The following is a 23,007-nucleotide window of genomic DNA, read 5'->3' as shown; positions in this document are numbered from 1 at the left end:
CAAAAATGTTTGAATAATTTTACTTTTAGTTGACTATAATAACCCTAAAACAGATACATACTGTAGTGGCACTAAAAATCACTGTGTACACAGTGCATCCAGAAAGTATTCACAGCGCTTCACTTTTTCAACATTTTATGTTGTTACAGCCTTATTACAAAATTGATTAAATTCATTATTTTCCTCAAAATTCTATAAACAATACCCCACAATGACAACGTGAAAGAAGTTAGTTTGAAAACTGCCCACTGTTGTTTGAAATGTATAAAATAAAAATCACAAGTACATACAGTAAGTATTCCCAGCCTTTGCAGCACTGAGCCGTGTGTGTGTGAGTCATGTACCTTCATCGATGTCGGGCGGCAGTCCACCGACAAACACCTTTCTGGAGTAGCGCTCCATCCTCTCTCCGTTCTGACAGCGGGTGGGGGAGCTCAGGCCAGGGGTCAGCACCTGATCGCCGTGACCGTCGTCCAAGAAGCCGTCCTCAAAAGGAAACAGTGAAGAGCGACCTGCAACAGGAAGCAGAGAGAACAAACACAAGAAAAAGAGAAAAGGAGGAATCACACAGGACAGGAGATGAAAGAGAGAGAAAGCCAGAGAAGAGAAACTGATTAGTGGACAAAAAAAATGCCAAAGACTAAAAAAATATTATGATTATATTATATACTGCCGTTCAAATGTTTGGGATAACTAAGATTAAAAAAAAAATTAAAAAAAAGTGTTTTCAAAAACAAGAAATGTTTCTTGAGAAGCAAATCATCATATTAAAATGATTTCTGAAAGATCATGTGACACTGAAGACGGTAGCGATGCTGTAAAATCAGTTGATCACAGGAATCAAATTTGTCAATCAAAATTAAATATTAAAATGGAAAACAGTTATTTTAAATTGTAAAAATATTTCACATTAGCGTTTTCAAATGTGGCAAGCATAAGATACTTAAAAAAAACCCCCAAAACAAAATCAAACCGATCCCAACTTTTGAACGGTAGTATGTTTATTTCAAAATGGCATGGATTACAACATATTTGAGTTAAAAATGGTTAATTAATTTAGATATTACATGAAACTGGATTGTTCCAAAGTGAAATGAAACAATGAAGCTTTCAGAAAATTATACATTTGATCACCCATAAATTTATTTTTTTTTTAAATCCCAAATAATTACGCAAACAACAATCAATTTATTTTCTTGTCTTACTCATATTTGTGAAGTGTTAACCTAAAGACATGTTAAAAAAGCACAGAGATGTGATCAATATGACCAGGTGGGCATTACTATCCAAAAAATTAATAAAACAGGGCACATTTTCATATTGCAATGCAAATAAATAGTGCTGTGATCAGAGGCATTGTCACTGTGTGAGGAGAGCATGGTCAAAAGACCTTTGGACACAAACACTGACTGATATCCCTTTTCCATCTAAATTCCAGTTTATCAAAACGCAGTTATTCCTAGGTTTGAGAACATATTTTAACATGCAAAGTTATTTAATTCACTGTCATGATGCGGTTTTAATTGATCTTTTTTTTTTATTTAATGATTGTAAATATTTTTTTTTTTAGACAAATGGGGAGTGAGTAGAATTTCAGTGACAAAAATAGAAGTATTACAGAAATAGGAAAACATTAACTAAGGGTGTGTTCACACATGTTAGTTCGGTTCGCTTGGTTCGTTTGGTCCGGACCCTCCTGGTCCTGGTCCGCTCACATTGGCATTTTAACACCAATCCAAAAGATACTGAACCTAAAGGCATCGGGATATGTTCACAACCTGATCGGTCGGCTTTTATTATGTATATTTTGTGACGGAACATTTAAAACAATGCTGTGTGCGGAGATAAACGTGCTGGTTAAATGTGCTACACATGATAGTGTTTGACCAGCTGAGAACTCGTGAAGAGCTTATAAAATGTGTAAAGAAGTCAAAACATCGGCAGGAATCCCTCAGTCACACACACAAAGGAAGATCTGTGGTTCTGACGCCTGTCCCAAACTGTGATGGGCAACATCACGACAATGACGAGAAAAACAGGTATTCTTGAGCATTCTGTACTTTTTAGGGTCGCATTTTGTCCCGTTATTGGTTTGTTTACATGTCTTTGGTCCGTGTTGCGTACATATTTAATTCGAACCGCACAAGAGTTTGCATCTTTTCAGTGTTCTCGGTCCGCTTGTTTGGTGCTCACCAGGGTTCGGATGGCAGCGTTCACGCTTATTCAAATGAACCGCACTAACAGAGCAATCGCAACAGGGTTCGTTTTAATTGAACCAAACATACCAAGTGTGAACACACCCTGAACGCATCATGCCACATTGGGAACTTTCAGACAGCTTCAGTGATTGTAGTTTTTAGACGTTATTGGAATGGCTCATGGTGGAAAAGGGGTATGAGAGGAGTACTAGAGCGAAAAGCAACACATGAGGTGTATACACTCTGACACAGAACTGGATGACAGAATTAGTGGGTGGACACTTGAAATGAGAGGTGCAGCAAGCCTGTATGATTCCCTTCAAACAACTTTCTAAATAATATTTTAGTGATTGTTGACCATTTTGTTAGGAAACTCAATGGCTAAATATTCCTTGGACTCATTAGTTTATATGCAATAACAAAAAAGGAAACAATAATTCAATTATAAGCAAAAAACAATGGCAAAATGAACATGAATTAATGCATTCACTGCACAAAGGAAGCAGATATTATGATCCCCTCCCCTCATATGTTCCCGTGACTCTCAGACAACGAGCAAATCAGCCATAGCAAAAGCCCCATCATTTCTGCGAGCACAAACATAAAGAAGGCGTCAGGTTACCTCTTCTGCGACCATAACTCCTGGCTGCTCGAGAGCAGAGAGACGGGTGAAGATAGAGAAAGAGAGAGAGAGTCAGAGGGGACAGACAGATAGAAGAGGGAGAGAGAGACAGACATGGGGGTTTTCAAGCTTGGTTTCACTTGTCGTTGCATTATGACACACTTCATAACACAACCCTAGTATGCATTGGATTGCCGCAAGAAATGTCATGGGTTTTTTATAGCTTGTTTTCTCTTTCAGGTGAAGAGAATCTTCCTGATCAAGTTAAAAGCAGCTGAACTGTTGACATGTTTATAGCTAGTTAATGGAATAGCAACACATACAGCTCAATGACAGACATTTGAAATCAAATTCTGTTGGCTCCTTAATTATTGAGGGGTTTTTTTACCAACACGCTCATTTTTTTGTGAAAATACTTAAAAAAAATGTTTTGTATTGTATATAAATTTAAATATAAAAGTAATAATAATAATATAATATATATTCTATCTATCCAATGTTTGGGGGTCTGTTCAAAAATCTAACAAAGTCTATGATATATATGAAAATAAATAAATAAATATATATTAAAAAAATATATATAAAAATATATATATATATATAAAAACTCCTGAATCCTGAAATTCCTTATACATCAAATAATTAAAAATGACTGATTTAATATATTTTAAAATGTAATTTATTCCTGTGATGGTAAAGCTGAATTTCCAGCATCATTACTCCAGTCTTCAGTCTCACATGATCCTTCAGAAATCATTTTAATATGTAATTTGATGCTTAATAAATGTTTCTTATTATTAGAAAAATTCTTATTAGCAATATTGAAAACAGCTGTGCTGCATTTTTTCAGGATTCTTTGATGAATAGAAAGTTCAAAAGAATATTTATTTTAAATAATTTTTTTTGTGATAATATAAATGTTTTTACTGTCACTTTTGATCAATTTAATGCATCCTTGCTGAATAAAATAATTAATTTCTTTAAAAAAATGTGACCCCAAACTTTTGAATGCTTGATACAAGTATTTTATCAATTAATTAATAAAAAAACCCTAACAATATCCTGATGGTTCCTGATGTAGACTAGAAGAGGTCTAAAGAGAGCCATAGAGATGCTCCAACTGTTTGACATTTTCAGAGTTGTATATATTGTTTTCATTCTGGGGCGTCTCTCTTTTTGGGTTTTCATTAAAACAGTCTGTCTGTAGTCTCTGGGTACACAGAAACAGAGCCGTCTAACCGGTGTCAGGGGTCTTATACTCCTAGCAACAATGAAAGGAGAAAGCTACTGTGTCTGGAGTGAGTCAACACCTACCCGGAGAGAGTATTTGTTGAGAGGTGACTGTAGGCAGCAGGAAAAAGGACAGTTCCAGTGTCTTATTGTTAAAGAATAACCAGTTACATCTAGCAAGGGCTCAGGAGTGAAAAACAGCAACTGGAGTAAGCCCCTCGGGCTGATTCTTAAAACAAGTCACAGCATATCACACACACACCCTTGACACACTGGGATACAGTGCAAGAACACAGAGTCCGACAAACTCGGAGCTGGTCAAAAATCAAAACCCTGTCCTCTAAACGGTCTAAATGGTGTGAAATTAACACCAGTCCCCAGCCAGGAATTTTTGTGCAGTGAGGGGTAGTTCTGCTTCATCATGAACCCAGACCATCAGAGGAATATGATGGGAAAATCTATTATCGTACATCACGCCGCTCACTTCAGATATAGAGATGTGTGAGGAGGGCGGTGTTCACGAAAAACACCTTGTGTGTCCATCTGAGAGTACCAGGTCTATGTAATGTTGCGTAAGATGGATGTCTTTAGCTGCTACGGCACGTCTCACACACCATGATTGACACGTTATTAAGACACCATATTGACTTATAAATAGTTCAACTTTTGACATGCAGGGCAGCATATCAATGTCAGATTTATAACAGACCAATCAGCTAAATCTGTGGCACGATAAACATTTACATATAGACAAGAACAAAGTCATTGAAAAGGAAAGACATCAATATATGCGTGATTCATTGTTTGAATTCAGTTAACTAAGACGCTAATAAAAGTGGAGCAAAAAGTGATTCAAATTCACTTTCAAGGGCAATGCAAATTCGAATCGGGTTCATATTTCATATTGGTTCATAATAGTTATAATATATATATAGTTATAATATATATATATATTATATTATATTATATTATATTATATTATATTATATTATATTATATTATATTATATTATATTATATTATATTATATTATATTATATTATATTATATTATATTATATTATATTATATTATATTATATATATTAATTATATTAATTATATATATATATATATATATATATATATATATAAACCAGGGTTAATATAGTTAACTAAAACTATTAAAATACTTCTGTTAATTGAAATAAAGCTGAAATATTTTAGATTAATAACTTATTTTAAGTTAGCTGCCAAGGAAAGTGGTGTCTGTATGTGTGCATATATGCATATAGTAGTATAATTATAATTATATTTGAGATATTTTTATATTAATATAAAAACAAAATAATCTAGAATGTTATTATTAAAACCTCTATATATACATACACATACATACAGACATGTGATGTATATGTATGTGTTGTGTATATGCATGTGTATATGTATTATATAATTATATAAAATAAAATATATAATTAAAATAAAATATATAATTATTTTATTTTTTTTTGAAAAATATCTTAAAATATAATCATAAAAATAAAAAAATATAATATAATAACTTTGCAAGATGCAGGGTGACCAGCCACATTTTTATTTTCCAATATATACTATAAAAATGTGGCAGTTCAAATTAGGCAGTGGCTGGTGGGCAAAACCTTTTAATATCCACCCTGCATCTAAATCATTTAAAAATATAAGTTCTAGAATTTAAAGAATTTAAAACTTCAGCCCGAGCAACCTCAGACTTTAAAGGCGAGTTCATACAAACAGACATGGAAACCATTTTCCCAGTTAAATTGTCTAAATTAGAGGTTTTAGGGGTGGTCTCAGGCCGTGCCGGCTCCTTCCTGTGCTGCTTCCACCAAACAGCGTCCATAAACCACACGAATGACACGCCAGACCTCAAATATCCCACTTGAAGCTTTGCAGTGGTACCTACAGCAGATACGCAGATCCCTACTACAACCATCAGGCTAATGAGCACAATTATCTCAAGTCATCCCTGTGACACTGGTAAAACTGCTGCTGGCGTTTCCTCCCTTTCATGTTTGTTCCTCTGGCCGTCCGCCACTTGCTGAGGTGGACCGTGTGTATATAAGCTTTCAGGGCTGCTAATCATAGCAGGGGGGATGCTCATGTGTGCGGTTTGGTGGCACCACAGGAGGAAACAGAGGGTCAGCACATTGCATTGAGGCCTACAGAACACTAATGGAAGACGGAAATGGGATTTGCATTGGCTGATATGGGAAATTAGGAGAAATATAATGCTGATATTTACAGCACAACAATTTAATTATTATTCATTTAATTGCTCAATTAAGGCCAATTCACACTACACAGACAAACACCAGCAAACACATTTGCTGGGTTACGTCAGATCAGTATGTTGTCGGTGTCTGTTGACGTTGGTCGGGGTTTGTTTTCACCCGACTGAACATGTTCAATCAGCGTTTGTTGGTGTCTGTTGGGGCAGTGTGAACATGACAGCTATTTTTAATAAAAATTTTAAAACCAATGGCCATCTTGTCTGTTGGCGTTTGTCAGTGGGCTGCGGATTTGCCTTTAAACTGAATTAATTGGTAGATTTTGAAATAGACACAAGGGGAAACATTTCTGTAGCACATGCCGATAATATAGCCGATTTAAATGTCTGCCACTACAAGAAACTAGTATACAGGCCTACAGATCACCAAATAAGCATACACCACTGTTTAAAAAATTTGGATCATTAAAAAAAAAAATCTTAATTTTAATAAATTCCAGCAAGGATGCATTAAATTGATCAAGAGGGACAGCAAAGACATTTAGATTGTTACAAAAAAAACTTATTTCAAATACTGTTTTTTAGAACTTTGTTTTCAACAAATTCTGAAAAAAAAAAATGATTATGTTTTGCACAAAAATATTGATAATAAAATGTTTCTTGAGTAGCAAATCAGCATATTAGAATGATTTCTGAAGGATCATGTGACACTGAAGACTGCTGAAAATTTAGCTTAGCCATCACAACATTTTAAAATACAGTTATTTTAAACAAAGTTGATAATATTTCACAATATTACTGTATTTGAGATCAAATAGATGCAGCCTTGGTGAGCATAAGACTTCTTTCAAAAATATAAAAAATCTTCCCGACCCCAAAACCTTTACACGGTAGTGTATATTGAATAAGACGGAATATATAACAAGATGTCTTCGCTGTCTTAGAAAACCAATACTTTGTTCATCTGAAATGAAAAGCCTGTGTTCATTAACATTAATGCAGTACTGCGAGAGAGAGATACTCACCGTTCGGTGGTAATATATGTTCAGCTACAGGATGGTGAAAGTTGAGACCCATGCGACCTACAAAGAGATGAGAAGAACACAAACCATGAGAGTTATGACACCAGTGAGACACCTAACATGCTGCAAACCAGATTATTACCTTTTTAAACATGACATTGTAGTTTAATTCACTAAACTATCATGAACACCAAGAGTAAGGCCAGAAACACCAATATTTTTGGCCAAATCTCCCTGAAGACTATTCATTTTAAATGCACATTTTTGAAGCATCGATGAATTTTAGCATACAGATCTTTAAAGCAACAAACTCTAGTGCTATAATCGAGAATGCAAAGCGTATTTCCGTTGCATTATGAATTGTGTTCTCACACATCTCAAATGCTGACGTACGGCTGAATTATTACCTAAGCCCACTAACAAAACACTTGCATTTGCATTTTCAGAATAAAAACATCTATTTATGAATCATTTTTCTGCAAATGAGCTGCTGCTCTGGCCCCCTTTCAAGAAGAGGGAGGAGCTTCAAGAGCTCATGTTAGCAGCTCCGATTACCTCACACAGACACACACTGAAACTGTTCAGCCTTTAATGTTCAAACCGGAGTCGGACAGTGATGGAGAGACTCAAGAGGAAGTGACAACATGTAGAATGCAACAGGAAGTTTCTGAATGGTTAGTTGATGAATTTATGTAGCTGATGTGGAGTTAACTATCTTCAAGTCATCGATTAGCATATTCTGTCATGAGAAGAACACAAACCAGAGAGTCATGACACCAGTGAGACACCTAACATGCTGCAAACCAGTTTATTACCTTTTTAAACATGACATTGTAGTTTAATTCACTAAACTATCATGAACACCAAGTGTAAAGCCAGAAACACCAATATTTTTGACCAATTCTCCCTGAAGACTATTCATTTTAAATGCACATTGATGAATTTTAGCATACAGATCTTAAAAGCAACAAACTCTTAACTAATTTTCTATAATCGAGAATGCAAAGCGTATTTCCGTTGTATTATGAATTGTGTTCAAACTAGGGATGCACCGAATGTTCAGCAACCAAAATGATTTGAATACATTATTAGACCGAATACATTTAACCGAACAACGACGTTTATGGCCCTGTCCCAAATGGCACCCTAAACCCTCACGGTCTTCCTCTGAGTCCGCACTTTTACAACGTAATGCCGCTTTGACTGATGGGAAGAAGTCCGCTGCTCAACCCACACCAGTGCGGACTCGGCAGAAGTGCACATCGAGGGCGCATATTGACCTCAAAGGGGGCGCTTGCTAGCAGTCTCGTGGACTTAACGGACACGCGCACGCAGTGGCCATTGTAAGTCTACAAGACCGAAAGTTCACATGAAGTGTGCCATTTGGGACAGGGCCTATGATGACGCGATCAAATATACCAACCAGCGCGTTTGAGAGAGAGGCGCGCACGCTTCTAAATGCAGCTAACACGTCAGAAGTGTGGAAGCATTATAGTGTCCGAAATAGACGCAATAATGGTCGTTTGCAGACAGCGTCTAAGCACCCTCAAATGCAAGCAAGAGCACCCTCAGTTGATACTGTAATAATATATTGGCAAAAGCTCCAGTGCATATGTGTGTCTGTAGAACGTCAAATGTCTCCATTTACAACGTGTTTCTGCAGCGGTGACAGGCTCGCAAAACCTCTCATGAACAAACAAACAAAGTATAGACACGAATTTGACGCAAGTAAGATATTTATTGTGCATTGTTAGCAGCTTCATTGAACTTTGTGAGATCGCGATGAACTGACATAGTGACAGGGTTTAGTGATCGCAAATGGAGTGGTTTTGGCTCTCTTTTGAGTCTACAGTCTATATAATCCAGTGAATAAAACTATTGTTTTTTATGTTGCAAAGAGGATTAATGGCCAATTGCACACTGCAAAGTTTCGGAAGTGACAGTGAAATATAGCAAATATTGCAAAATATTGTAGGCATAATAGGCCAAAGATAAGATAAGATGGCCAAATAAAAATATTTTTATTTTACTTTTTTTTTTAAATATTTATTTTAAGTTATATTGTGCTTTTTTAGTATAATGTCTGCTGGAATGCTAAAAAAATTTCAGTGTTAAATAAATATTTTTAAATTGTAGTTTTGTAATTTATTTTTCTTTTAAAAAAGCAAGACAAAATAGTAAAAGGCAAAGGTGAAAATAAATGGCAAAATAAATGGGAAAAAAATTGAAAAACCGCGTTCGGTATTCGGCTTCGGCCAAGTGTTTTATTATAATTCGCCCAAGAATTTTCATTTCTGTGCATCCCTAGTTCTATCACATCTCAAAATGCTGACGTACGGCTGAATTATTACCCAAGCCCACTAACAAAACATTTGCATTTGCAGAATAAAAACATCTATTTACGAATCATTTTTCTAAATGAGGACATCCCCACATGTCCCCAAAGACATTGTGTCATATTAGAGAACATCTAGGGACAAATGCATCCCCCAAGAATAGCTAAGTAAACTCACACATGGATTCTCTGTTGCTACATGTAGAGTTCATTTGCATGGCTGTAAAACAGCTGTTGATTTATTTTCAGTATCACAGAGCTCTAATGTGCCAGCATTAGCAGTTTTGGTTACAAATGACATCAAAGCTCTTGTGGGATTCCTGGGAAAGCTGCGAGCAAGCCTCGACGGGCTCTTACGCAAATTCTGAACCGTCGCAAGTCACATTTGCAAACTTCTTCCCTTCAGCAGACAGAGAATCCCAGAGACGCTCTGGCCTTCGGTGGTTCAAACAACGCCAAATAATGGCGAGCGATGAGAACTGTGCAATGTGGTGCGGTTTCAACAGGTATTTGGCCCTGTGAGATTGTAAGACGAACAGGACAAATGCTTCCCAGCTTGCAAGTGTTGTTCGGGCTAGTGTGCTGTGCTATATATAGTGTCTCTAGTGAGAACCAGCAGCTGTGCAATTTTCTCATAAATTCAAAATCAAATGCAGCGCAACCATCAGGACATGCGCCAACGGTAGCCAAAGCGCCTGATGATATTAATACAAAAGGTGTAAAGTTGATTTCTAAATGAACACAGAATCAGGATTACATTTTAAGGCATCCAGACCTTTGAAAAGACCCATGATTCATCTCATCAACAGCGCAATGCACTTTAAATAAAGCCTACGCTTCAGTCATCGGAATTAAATGTCACTGCTGAGTCATTTTAAACACACAATACTCACATACAATAAACAAATAACTGTTATTAGTCTGTCTTTTAGCAGATGCTTGCTAAAAGGTTGCTGTCAATAGTGTAGAGAAGTCACTTTCAAACACTTTTCAAGCAGCTTTCTGTTGATCAACGTTGTGAACCAACTTAAACTCGTTGCGAAATGTGCATGGGGAAATATTTCGCCCTTAAATGAATAGTTAAAATGATTTTCGTTTCATAGTTTACTCACCCTCAAGCCATCCTAGGTGTATATGACTTTCTTATTTCAGCCAAACACAATCTGAGCTATATTAAATAATATCCTGTAATAATAAAATATCCTGTATCCTGTCTGTAATGGCATTGAATAGTGCCTGAGTTTTTGAAGCTCCAAAAAAACACATCCATCCATCATAAAAGTAAACCATACAACTCGGGTGGGTTAAAGGGTCGTATAATGCCCCTTTTTACCAGATGTACAATAAGTCTCTGATGTCCTCAGAGTGGGTGTGAAGTTTTAGCTCAAAATACCCCTCAGATAATTTTTATAGCATGTTAAAATTCACTTTTTGAGGGTGAGAATTTTTTTTAAGGTGTGTCCCTTTAAATGCAAATGAGCCGCTTTCAAGAAGAGGGTGGAGCTTCAAGAGCTCATGTTAGCAGCTCCGATTACCTCACGCAGACACACACTGAAACTGCTCATCCTTTAATGTTCAAACCGAAGTCGGACAGTGATGGAGAGACTCAAGAAGAAGTGACAACATGTAGAATGCAACAGTTTCTGAATGGTTAGTTGATGAATTTATGTAGCTGATGTGGAGTTAACTATCTTCAAATCATTGATTAGCATATTCTGTTGTGATATTCTATAAATCGCTCGTGTGGGAACTGCTGTAAAATGCCTTCAGAGCCAGAGAATATATATTCTGCTCGGAGACAGAACAGGTATAGTTTAGATTAATTACGGTTATAACTTATGTTGTCATCTTGCTTTTATGACATGCTATTGCATTTGTGTTACGTACTGTATTGCAATAAATGTGAAAAGACGGATGTGACAGCTTGAGCAGACTCCTAAATGTGCTCTACTACAACAACTCTCTCAATCTTAATCTTCTCAACATGGCCTTTGTTGTGTGTTCCCGGGGGCAGGGTTTATGTCAATTTGAGGGTTTGTGATGTCACTAACCCGTGAATAACCTCATTGTAGTCCCTACCAGCCGTTTGTTATAGTTCTTAAAAAGAGATTTCTTTAAGTAAGTATCTCCCTTTGCATTGAACTTTGAGCGTTGTAACTTTGCAAGATGTTGTTTATGCTCGAATAGCAACATGATATATACATTATATCCATATTTAAAACTATAAACTATAATCACTCACTAGCTTCTAGCAATGGCCGTACGTGTGTCCAGGGTGACCTCTGATGTAGCTCCTCTTCTCTTATATCGAAATCCTACGAAATATTTCTTTAAAACTTCTTGTTTTAGACTTCTAAGCCAGGGATTATAGTTTATAAAGTTTTGAATATGGATATTTTTCTTACAAAAACCCATTGCTTCACTTCAGAAGACATTTATTAACCCATAGTTGTATGGATTACTTTGTGCTTTTTGGAGCTTCGGGCACTATTTAATGTAATTATAAAGCTGAGAAGAGCCAGGATATTATTTAATATAACTCCGATTGTGTTGGACTGAAAGAAGAAAGACATAAACACCTAAGATGGCTTGAGGGGAAGTAAATTATGGAATAATTTTCATTTTTGGGTTAACTATTCCTTTAAAGAAAATTCAGTAATCACATGAATTGAAATTGAAATTTTGCCATATAACTTCACAAAGCAGTGGAATAAAATGTCAAAATTAAATTTCTACATTTTACATGTATTTTATGTATTGCTACAAGAAGATTATATACGTAGAATTCATATTGAATTTAAATTCATGTTGTTTTTTATTCATTTAGGCATAAAACGCACTGAATTTAATCTTGTATCTAATGCTATTTAGTTTTTCCGGTATATTTATCTAGAAGATATTTATATTTTGAAGATATTTTGAAAGTTTTATTGAAACCCAAGTCATCGTATACTAAAGGAAATGGACAAATACTTCCTTTCCAACATACCTTTGGTTTAAACATTGGAGACACTGTGGAAGAATTTGCATGAGCAAATTTGAGGTCAAGCAGATAATGGGACACACTTACACCGTGCCTACACCGGACGCGACAAAGTGATCATTGCAAATCCATTTGTTTTTCTTGTCAGACCAGAAGTAGCACGAGCGCTTGAAGTACATTAGAAAAAGAACAGGGCATCAGTTTAGTGTCATGAATGTAACCTGTAGCTGCATCGTGCTGCATTACAAGTAAGGTTTTAATCAAAGTAGTCACTGTTTATAACCTTACTATAATAAAATAATTTTGCACTTTCTGAGGAATTTTACAGCAATGCATGTAAATATTTCAGAGTGGTTGCAATTCTGAGGCTGGTTTCACTTGTTTCAAGACAGCTGGAAGTCTCTAACAGACTGCAGCTGTAGTTCTGACCCAACGGTGACATAATGGACAGACTGACTGAGTATCTCTGCTGGTTTGAACATTACCTTTCTGTAAAATCTGACCAAAACCAGCTTAACACGGTAGCTAGATCTAGGGGTGTGCGATATTGACAAAAAAAAAAGAAAACAAAAAAGATATCTCGATATTTTCTGGGATTTTCTCGTTAACGATAATTAGACGCAGTATTTTGCTGAGTGTGTTATTGTGCCGGTACCTTGGCAGGTTTAGGACTGCCGTGGACAGCTGACTCCTAAAGTTTTTGATATTATTCATATTCTGTGTGGTGGTTAGTTCACAGCATTGACAAATATAATCTTTTCTAAAAAGTTGCAATTGATTTTTACCTTCTTTAATGGGCATTTTTACCTTTATCCATTTATCTTATAAACCTAATTATATACATGCATCAGCTTTTGTGTCAATTTCATAAATGTAATCAAATGTAATTATAAGAATAAGACAATAGATGTTACAAAACAAATTGAATAAGCATCAACAAAATTCATCTTTGCAATGGAGATGAAACACAGAATCTGCATCTGAAGTGGGATTTAGATCATTTACATAGACCGTTAAATACAGCTCAGAGGTGACAAATGAATAACATGCAGTTAAATGTTGAATATTGATATTTGAAATTATTTAAAATTATACTTTTAAATGTGAAATTTAAACCGCCAGTAGGTGGAGCAAATCACTGTAAAGGAGTGAGCACTGACATTCAACCGATTCATTCAAACGGCTGATTCATTCAGGAACGAAGCATTTGACTTAATCTATCTTAGTCATTGAATAATTGATTAAATTGATTTGTTCAAAGTGCTGATTCATTCAGTAAGGAAACACCATGCGTGTTGCTCAGAGACGCAATCACAGCTGTGGCTTTGTTTTGAACTATTTTCGATGGCGAAAACAGCCAATATGGTGTCTAAAATGGAAGTCACTTAATATTAACTTCTTGTTTAGTAAACTGTTATAAAATCAACAACATCACATTATCATGCTGATACCTGGAGAAAAACTGCACTCTTTGTGTGATATTTAAAGGAACAGTCCACTTTTTTTGAAAATAGGCTCATTTTACAAGTCCCCTAGAGTTAAATAGTTGAGTTTTACCGTTTTTGAATCCATTCAGCCGATCTTTGTATCTGGCGGTAGCACTTTTAGCATAGCTTAGCATACATCATTGATTCTAATCAGTCCATTAGCATCTCATTCAAAAAATGACCAAAGACACTTTCAATATTTTTCCTACTTAAAACTTGACTCTTCTACAGTTACATCGTGTGCTAAGACAAACTGAAAATGAAAAGTTGCGATTTTCTACACCTATATGGCTAGGAACTACTTTCTCATTCCTGCGTAATAGTCGCGGCCGTACCATGGCTGCAGCGGCGCAATGATATTACGCAGCGCCTGAAAGTAGCCCCCAGCTAGGTAACTTTCAATGTGACCGGCACTAAGTTCGTGTAGTTGCAGAGAAAGTTTCAGGCTTGCAGCTGACAAATTGTGTTGTGGATTTACCTGTGTGATTAGCCATGGTTCTGTGTGTTGTAAAGGGCTGTGATAGTAAGTCGAAGGTGTATACTACCACCAAGTTTCACAGAATACCAACCAATCATTGCGCCGCTGCAGCCATGGTACGGCCACGAAGATCCGCGATTATTACACAAAGATCGGCTGAATGGATTAAAAAACGGTAAAACTCAACTATTTAACTCTAGGGGACTTGTAAAATGAGCCTATTTTCAAAAAAAGTGGAGTGTTCCTTTAACAACTATATTAAATGATATAAAATATAGAGTAAATCCCGCAGTGAATGTGTGCACTCTAAATGCGCACACCCTCACTAGTCTAATCTACAAGACTACATCATGTAGTGTATACATGCACTCTCTGGGTGTGTGTGTGAGGGATATACTCGATATTGGCAGATAGCACATTGTTAAAACAATAATTACGATATTATCGCAGATGATATATACATGGTCCAAGCTGGTTTATGAGGTTGACCAGATGGACTACCAGCTGGTAGGGAAAGGGATGAGCTGGTAACGGGCCCAACTAGAAAACCAGGTCACAAAAACTTAAAGTGGTCAAGCTGGTTTTGAGAACATTGTAGCCATTTACTGCAGGTTCAGGATGGATCAGGATCTAAAATTTCAATGGCAGAAACCTAGCTAATGACCAACTTGGGCCTATTGAATCCAGCTAACATGCTCCCACCTACCACGTTAAACTGGTTTTAGCTGGATATTTCACAATGTTGGTATTCACGATGGAAATCTACAGCTCACATTCAATTAAGATTAACATCAGTACTCTTTTGACAGAGAAGAGACAACTCAAAGATAGAGCCAAACACGTTCCCCTGACATTTCCTCACAGGGGTCTATGGTTATGCAAATCATGCATTTCCCTTTCCCCACTCGCTGTTTGATCAGGCCTGAACTCTGGAAGCAAATGTCAGCGTCTTTCCTTCTGCATGCAAGAGGGCAAATTTCTAGTCTTGTTATGACAGATACACACATAAGCCATCTTTTCCCCTGACACACCAGCTTAAAATAAAGGTTATAACAGAACATCTGATTACTTGGACATTCAACAACAGACACAATAAGAATTGGAGCAAAGCTTGTCACAAATCCGGTGGAATTCATGTTAAAAGCACCCATCACACACTTAAACATAATAAGAACAATGTTTGATCTGACAATGATTTTACAATTCTTGGCTAAATGTTGCAATGCACCATGAAATCGGAAATTTGGTCAATCAGGTTGTGTAACAATTTTTCTGAAAATAGGTAGAGGATTGCATTCCGAAAGAACTATAATGGCAATTTCTTATGTAAATGTGTTGGTAACACTTTACAATAAGGCTTACATTAGACATTTACATACATACATTAGACTTTCCATAACATGAACTAACAATGAACAATACTTAAGTTCTACAGCATTTATTAATACGTTTTTAAAATCAAGTATTGTATTTGTTAACATTAGTTAAGGCACTGTGAACTAACATGAACAAACAATGAACAACAAATATTAATATATGATGTAAGAAATATATTGCTCACTGTTAGTTCATGTTAGTTAATACATTAACTAATGTGTTACCAATGTGTTCTTTTCCACAGGTATGTTTTTATAGTGAGCGGATTTATATCAATTATTGACAGTTCTTTTAACATGCAAAATACTTATTTTCAGAATAAAGTACCATGATGGATTGAATTTGAAACAATAATCCTGGTATGCTAGCATGTACATATCAGAATTGGTTTAGCATGTGAAACCAGGCCTTATAATATGACCCTAAAAAGCTCAATGTTTAACATGCCTTTAGGAGGGCATCAGTAAAAGCGTTTACTGTGGAAAAACAGACTGAGACTGTAATGTCCTTGAAATTGAGCAACTATCACATCAACATTCACACACCTTGAGCTTCACACAGACAACCTAACAGGACGGCTTTAAGGAAAGACAAACAATGTTAAACTATTAATAGAAAAGACCCTACAGTGAAATGCTGTGTGCTGAGAACTGACAAACTGCTGCGGGAACAATCTGAGAATAAGTTAAAGGGATAATTCACCCAAAATTAACATTCTGGCATCATTTACTTACTCGTATGATTTTCTATTTTGTGTGGAAAAGATAATATATTTTGAAGAATGTGTCAGTGTTTTTGTTGTCCATGCAATGAAAGTCAATGGGGTCCTTTGTCCACCTTTGTATGGACAGAAAAGAGAAACGGTTGAAACTTTCTTCAAAATATCTTCCTCAGGGTTGCACAGAAGAAAGAAAGTCATACAGATTTGGAATGGCATGAGGGTGAGTAAATGATGACAGAATTTTTGGGTGGAGTACCCCTTTAAATCTAGTCAAGTGACATTTATTTATATAGCGCTTTATACAATACAGATGGTTTCAAAGCAGCTTTACAGTGATAACAGGAAAATTATGCATTTCGGCATTTGTTCAGCTGAAGTCAGTTCAGTCAGTGTTGATTGAAATCTAGGGCTGTCAATGTTTTACATGTAATTAAATATGCTTAAGTAGTCATTTAAAAAAGATTGTAAGGCATTTATTCAATGTGACTATAGGGCTGGAAGATTTGGCTAAAAAAAATCATATCTCTGTATTTTTTTGTTAAATGGCGATACGGTATATAACTTGGTATTTTCTACATTTTTCTATTTGGATTTTTTTTTTTAAATGTATTTATTTAAAAAAATAATATATTTCACATTCACATTCTATATCCAGTGTTGTCCTACAAACAATGTTGATATTGAAGGCTATGAAAACAAATTTAGTGAATGTAATAAATGTAGGCTATGTAATATATTACGTGCAAAAAGGGGGTTAAAAATCACATATTCTAATAATCTAAAAAAAAATGAAAAATTATTATTATTTAAATTCACTAAACTAAAGATGAAAAAAAAGAAAAAAAAGCACAGACTAATTATAGTAGCCTACATTTTATTACCCCATTATAATGGTCACTTTCATAAAATTACATTTACTTGAAGGTCAAAAAACAAATATTTTAGTCAGAATTATTGCACTCTTCTTCTATTGTGCTCCGTCTGTTTGGTGCGCGGCGGCGCTCGTTCACGGAAGCCTGAATTTTAGCGGAAAATAACTTGCAGAAGGCCCGTCCTCTCCTGACAGCAAAATGGACATATTTGCATGACTTTCTAACATTTACAGATGGAGAATATACCTGTGAAACATAGGTTATGCACTGAGGGAAGCATCACATCTCAAACGCATTAAACAGCCGAGTCTGTCAGTCAGCACATGTATCTGTCAGAGCGTCTGCTGATTTAAACTTAAACTATATCTTACCAGTTATTTTAAAGCCCTTAATATAAAGTATGCGTCACGTTTAGGACAAATTGGATTATGCACTCTGCGTCCTCCTGCGCGATTTTTCAAATGCGCTCATATCAAACTACTGTATATCGATATAAACGGTATTGCCTCAATCTATTTCGTTTCTAAAAAATATATCGATATATCGTACAAACTCTATACCGCCCAGCCCTAAATGTGACACTGCAAACGTTCGATTTTACTGTATAGATAGCACTTTCTTTCCCTTCCTAAAAAGGAACTGACTGTATTAATTGTATCAAATATTCAAAAAAAATAATGAACTGCACTTCTCATTTATTAATCTTTGTTAATGTTAATTGCAACATTTTCAAATACATTATTAAAATCAAAAGTTGTGTTTGTTAACATTAGTTAATGCACTGTGAACATGAACAAACAATGAACAGCTGTATTTTTATTAAACGAATGTTAACAAAGATTAATAAATACAGAATGTATTACAGTTAATTCATGTTATATTAACTAATGTTAGCCCTTATTGTATTTGTAGTGATACCAAAAAATCATCTTATCTTAATTGCAAGTACATTTTGAAATCCATTGAAAGCACTTTGACACATATTTATTGACATTATGCAGTTGCATCACTGGACAATACTAAAAAAAAAAACTTTAGTGTGAAGGTTGATCTTTCATTATTGGTAAACATGATCAGAAATAGGAGTGGCAGATGTAAATGAAGACATTTTGGCATTTTCATTAGGGCTGTGCGATATGGACAAAATAAATAGCATCATGAATTTTTTCATATTTTAATCATGATTTTCAAACAGGTATCATTTTTTTGGAAGCTGGCTTTATTGAAGATATTTGCAGGCATCATATCTTTAAATAAATGATACACGATGGCGTTGGATATTTCTTTATGCTTTTTTTAACTCGTTTCGTATGTGCAGATCCAGTATTATTGATTTTTGCTCACCTGGTTCAGAATGTGCCATTGTTTTTCTATGTAAACGGACATCTTTAACGGTCTCGCATTTTTCTCAAACGTTCTCAACATAAAAGTTCAAGTTTTAAACCATCTCTAGACCTGCACCTCGTGCTTTTAAATGCAAAAACATGTTCTGTGTCAATGGCCCGTACTCTGGCGCAACGATAGTTTGACAGGTCTTGCAAATTATCGGGCTCTATGATATACATCATCTCTCCTGTATGCAAAATAATACAGGACGAGTTGAAAAGTGAACCATGAGACACTTATCAAAGTTAATGTTCAAAGTCACACGAGCCCAGGCTTGACAAACAACTTGCATCATGATCTTAGCTATTGTCTCAACTTTGGCTTACAGGGTCAAAATGAGCTCTGACTCAACCCAGCGGATCGCAGCGTCCCAGATTACAAGTCACCCTGTCAAACGATTCCCAGTTCTAACTGTAATGAGAGGAACCGGTTTGTGCATATGGGCAGAAACAGTATCCTCAAATATATTCCTCTCATCAGCTAGTTTAGTTTGATCATTATGGCTGAGTTATTGAGCATAATGAAATCAGACTGCGGCTGCTGCCAAGCTGTGACTGTCACCACAGTATCAGTCAAGCTTTGGAAGATTTTTCAAAACCTGACGACGTGTTGGAAACAACCGATTTGGTTCAAACCTTTGGTCACAGTTACACAAGACAGATCATGTGAGAAGTTGGAAAGAAATCTGTGCGCGTGTGATTGCACAAAGGCATCTTTGTGATTGTGTGTGTGTGTGTGTGTGTGAGTCAATGTTACCTCAGAAAGAGAGAGTTGTGTGTTCGGATGAAGATTACTCTGTTCTGCATTTCAAAACACAACATTTCCTACAATTTCAATCGGATTAATGTGGATTCAGAAGTGTGAACAGGCACAAAACTCCTCAGAAGACAAAGCCACAGACCTGAGAACGTCTGGAGCAAAACCAACAGAATCCTCCAATCCAGCTGCAGCCTAGACTGTGAAATTATAGAGGTAGTTCAAATTTGAGTTTTTTTCTGGGGATGTCACGGTGAGGAAATAAACTTGCGACCACAACACATAGTTGCCAAGTCCGCGTATAACACGCGACTTCCCTTACGAAAATTAACCATGGTTTTATTGTAGTAAAAATGTAGTAACCATGGTTTTTTGGCTAATTGAATACCATTTATATAACTACAGTTTTACCACAAACACCATGGTTAAACTGTGGTTAGAGAAGCAAAACCATGGTTAATTTGCGGTTACCGTGGTTTTACTACAATAACCATGGTTTTTTGGTTTTATTTGTAGTAAAACCATGGTTTATTTTCGTAAGGGTTTGGGATTCTTTTTTTGGCAAGTCGCGTTCAAAAATCACGAGTCGCGGGTTGCGGTTTTTTGGGCTTATTTTAAAAAATGTGGTTGCTTGTTAGGAAAATATAAGCAACTTCGTTTCTTTACATTTATGGTCACTGTTTTGTCCAAAACATTGCCTGACACTGTCTTCTCACAGCTAATAGCCATTCAGTGCAACGATACAAGTGCTGTAGTAATCCGTCCTCATCCATCCCGCCTCCTTCTCCCCCTCATTGAAGAGAAATCGCGTTCAACGTGCAGGCATGTGACGTTATAAATGCACGTAATGATAGTTAGTAGACTTAAATAGACGTATACATTTTTACAAACCATGCTACCAGCAGAGATGTACAGAGATGGAGAGGAAACAGGGAGGAGAGGCACCTAATTTAATAAAAACATATATTTTTGTAATGTATTTTAAATTACAGGCTATTATTAAAAAAAACAAGTATGCTAATAATAACAGTAGGTAGCCTATGGTTCGAATTTATTTTATTATAAATATGTGGCTATATTGCAGTGCTCCCTTAGTGCTTGTCTGTGTCTCAGTGTGCATACTATCAATCGTATAGTAATAAATAGTATGTGACATTAGTAATTTTCAATACTATTTAGGGCAGATAGTATATGCACATTGAGATGTAGGGCTTATCTTTTACAAGGTTTTGCAGTGTGTGTTCACTACTTACTGCCCATAATATGTGTGCATTAACTCCGACTATGGGTTACCATAATTGGCCTTCTTGTCACTTTTTCTCTTTTTCCATCTCCAAACCTCTTCTGTTCACAGCTGATCGGAGGATATTGAGTGTCCTTATTGCAATTTGATAATTTTTGTAAAATAACATCTGTTTTTGCTTTTCAAACTCCGAAAGGTTTCAGTGTAATATGTTGCAGGCCCATTTATTGATAAAAAAAAATGTTTTATTATAAATAATATTGATGATAATAAATAATTTAATAATATTGGGCTTGTTTTGGGCTTGTTTTTGAAGCTGCGGTTGCTTATTTGTCTCGCGAGAGTTGGCAACACTGCCACAACGGTATTACCCAAACATCCCACCACTCCTGGAAGACCCACGAGTCTCCCGCATATTGATAGTGGCTCCCTGACATCCGCAATATCCCGGAAATCGAGCGTGCGAGAGAGAAGCCCCGTTTCTGGTATTACGATGCGTTTACAGTGATCCGATCTAGGGATGCCGCAATTCTCAATATAATATTGAACCGTTCGGTACGGCATTCACGGTTCAATACGCGCTTGTGAATTGCGGTTTTTCGGTTTTGCATTGAATTAATTATTTTCTGCAAATTCTATCATTTTCCTCCATCCCAATCCCAGAACAACGCGACATACATTCACATCACACGTTAGTGGTAGAGTTATACTCACGGAACACTATAGTTATTCATAATCACGAAAGTTCATTATTTGCATGCGTTTTAAAGCCTTGCCGGTTCATTCGCGTGCGCGGTTTTAACATGCGCTTGTCAGAGCGCGCGCACTAAACGCCTGTCAAACACGTGATTACTGAACTAAGTAGTCGTCTTACTGCGCTAATACTGTCAAATACACACAAGGTTAACATAAACACAGTTGGATATGTCTAAAGTGAAAGTAAAATCGCGTGTGTCTGTATATTAGTATATACTATACTGTATATTAGATGCATTAGAGGTCTTAAATTGACAGCAGCAGCCTAGTGAACACGCTGTCCTAAAAGGGACAGTTCACCTCTAAAATTGTCTTTATTTACTCACTCTAATATTGTTCCAAACCTGTATTAATTTCTCGATGACAGAATTTTCATTTTTGAACGAACTATCCCTTTAATGTTAATACAACAACAAAAGACAAAGAGAAAATCACTCACTGCGCTTTAATAAGAATCAATGTTATTTTATAGTGAAGTCTATGTAGTGTTTTATTTTTACATTTATTCATTCAATTTCATACTTAAATGCTGCTGTACAGCTCTGAGCGCCAGTGTAAATCTTTATATATATTCATTTTATATTATACAATACACTAGAAATGTGTACAAGGTTTTTTTTTTTAAGTAAAGTTCTAAGTTTAAGTAAGGTTTTTCAATTATTTTAAGTAAAATAAAGAAAGAGTATTGCAATAAAAAAATAGTATTTTTTCTCCTTAACCTCTTGCTGTTCCTGTCGCCTAAGAATAGAATAGCAAAAAACCGAACCGAACCGAAAACCGTGGTTAAAAACCGAGGTATGTATTGAACCGTGGACTAACTGTATTGTTGCATCCCTAATCTGATCGCAAATGGTCAGCCAAGACACAATAATGTTTTCATCTGGTATTATCATGCGTTTCAAATGTGTCTGGGAAAAAATACTACACCCTGAAGCCGTATCACTCGGCTATGCATCACAACAGGGCAAAAAAAGACGATCACAATTTCTGTTACCTTCTGACTTTAAAGTCCCCCTGTGGTGAAAATCAAGTTTTAATGTTGTTTGAATGTCTATGTGGTGTTTTAAGTAAGCTTTCAGACAAACCATGTGCAAATGCATAAGTCCACACCATTGCTGAGTATTTTCTCCTTAAAACTGCAGTGAACCAAAGACAGTCTCAGAAACGCGAGTTGAAATCGCTGGTGTTTCTTACGTCACAAACTACCTTGTAACCAATCACGTCAATGTGTGGGCGGGCTTTAGCATATCATTATCTATGCTCTGAAGCAGGGGAGTCTCAAGAGAAGCCATGTTA

At 36.0% G+C, this 23,007-nt stretch overlaps 1 protein-coding gene across 5 annotated transcripts in view; it reads right to left on the bottom strand.

Annotated features, from left to right (window-relative positions):
- Nucleotides 1-23,007, bottom strand: part of cpeb3 (cytoplasmic polyadenylation element binding protein 3) — a 51,108-nt gene that overhangs the window by 18,743 nt on the left and 9,358 nt on the right. For 3 of the 5 annotated variants that reach the window (XM_079843310.1, XM_079843308.1, XM_079843311.1), the window contains exons 4-6: nucleotides 7,321-7,377; nucleotides 2,821-2,844; nucleotides 345-512 (exon numbers count right to left, since the gene is read on the bottom strand). In XM_079843310.1, coding sequence (XP_079699436.1) covers nucleotides 345-512; nucleotides 2,821-2,844; nucleotides 7,321-7,377 — 249 coding nt within the window. The remainder of the gene's footprint in view (nucleotides 1-344; nucleotides 513-2,820; nucleotides 2,845-7,320; nucleotides 7,378-23,007) is intronic. The other 2 variants (XM_079843309.1, XM_079843312.1) reach the window with 1 other exon arrangement.

The sequence above is a fragment of the Gobio gobio genome, assembly GCF_949357685.1.
Source record: "Gobio gobio genome assembly, chromosome: 18".
NCBI classification, from domain to species: domain Eukaryota; kingdom Metazoa; phylum Chordata; class Actinopteri; order Cypriniformes; family Gobionidae; genus Gobio; species Gobio gobio.
Note: the sequence above shows the minus strand (reverse complement) of the source record. Positions and strands in the feature narration are given on the sequence as shown.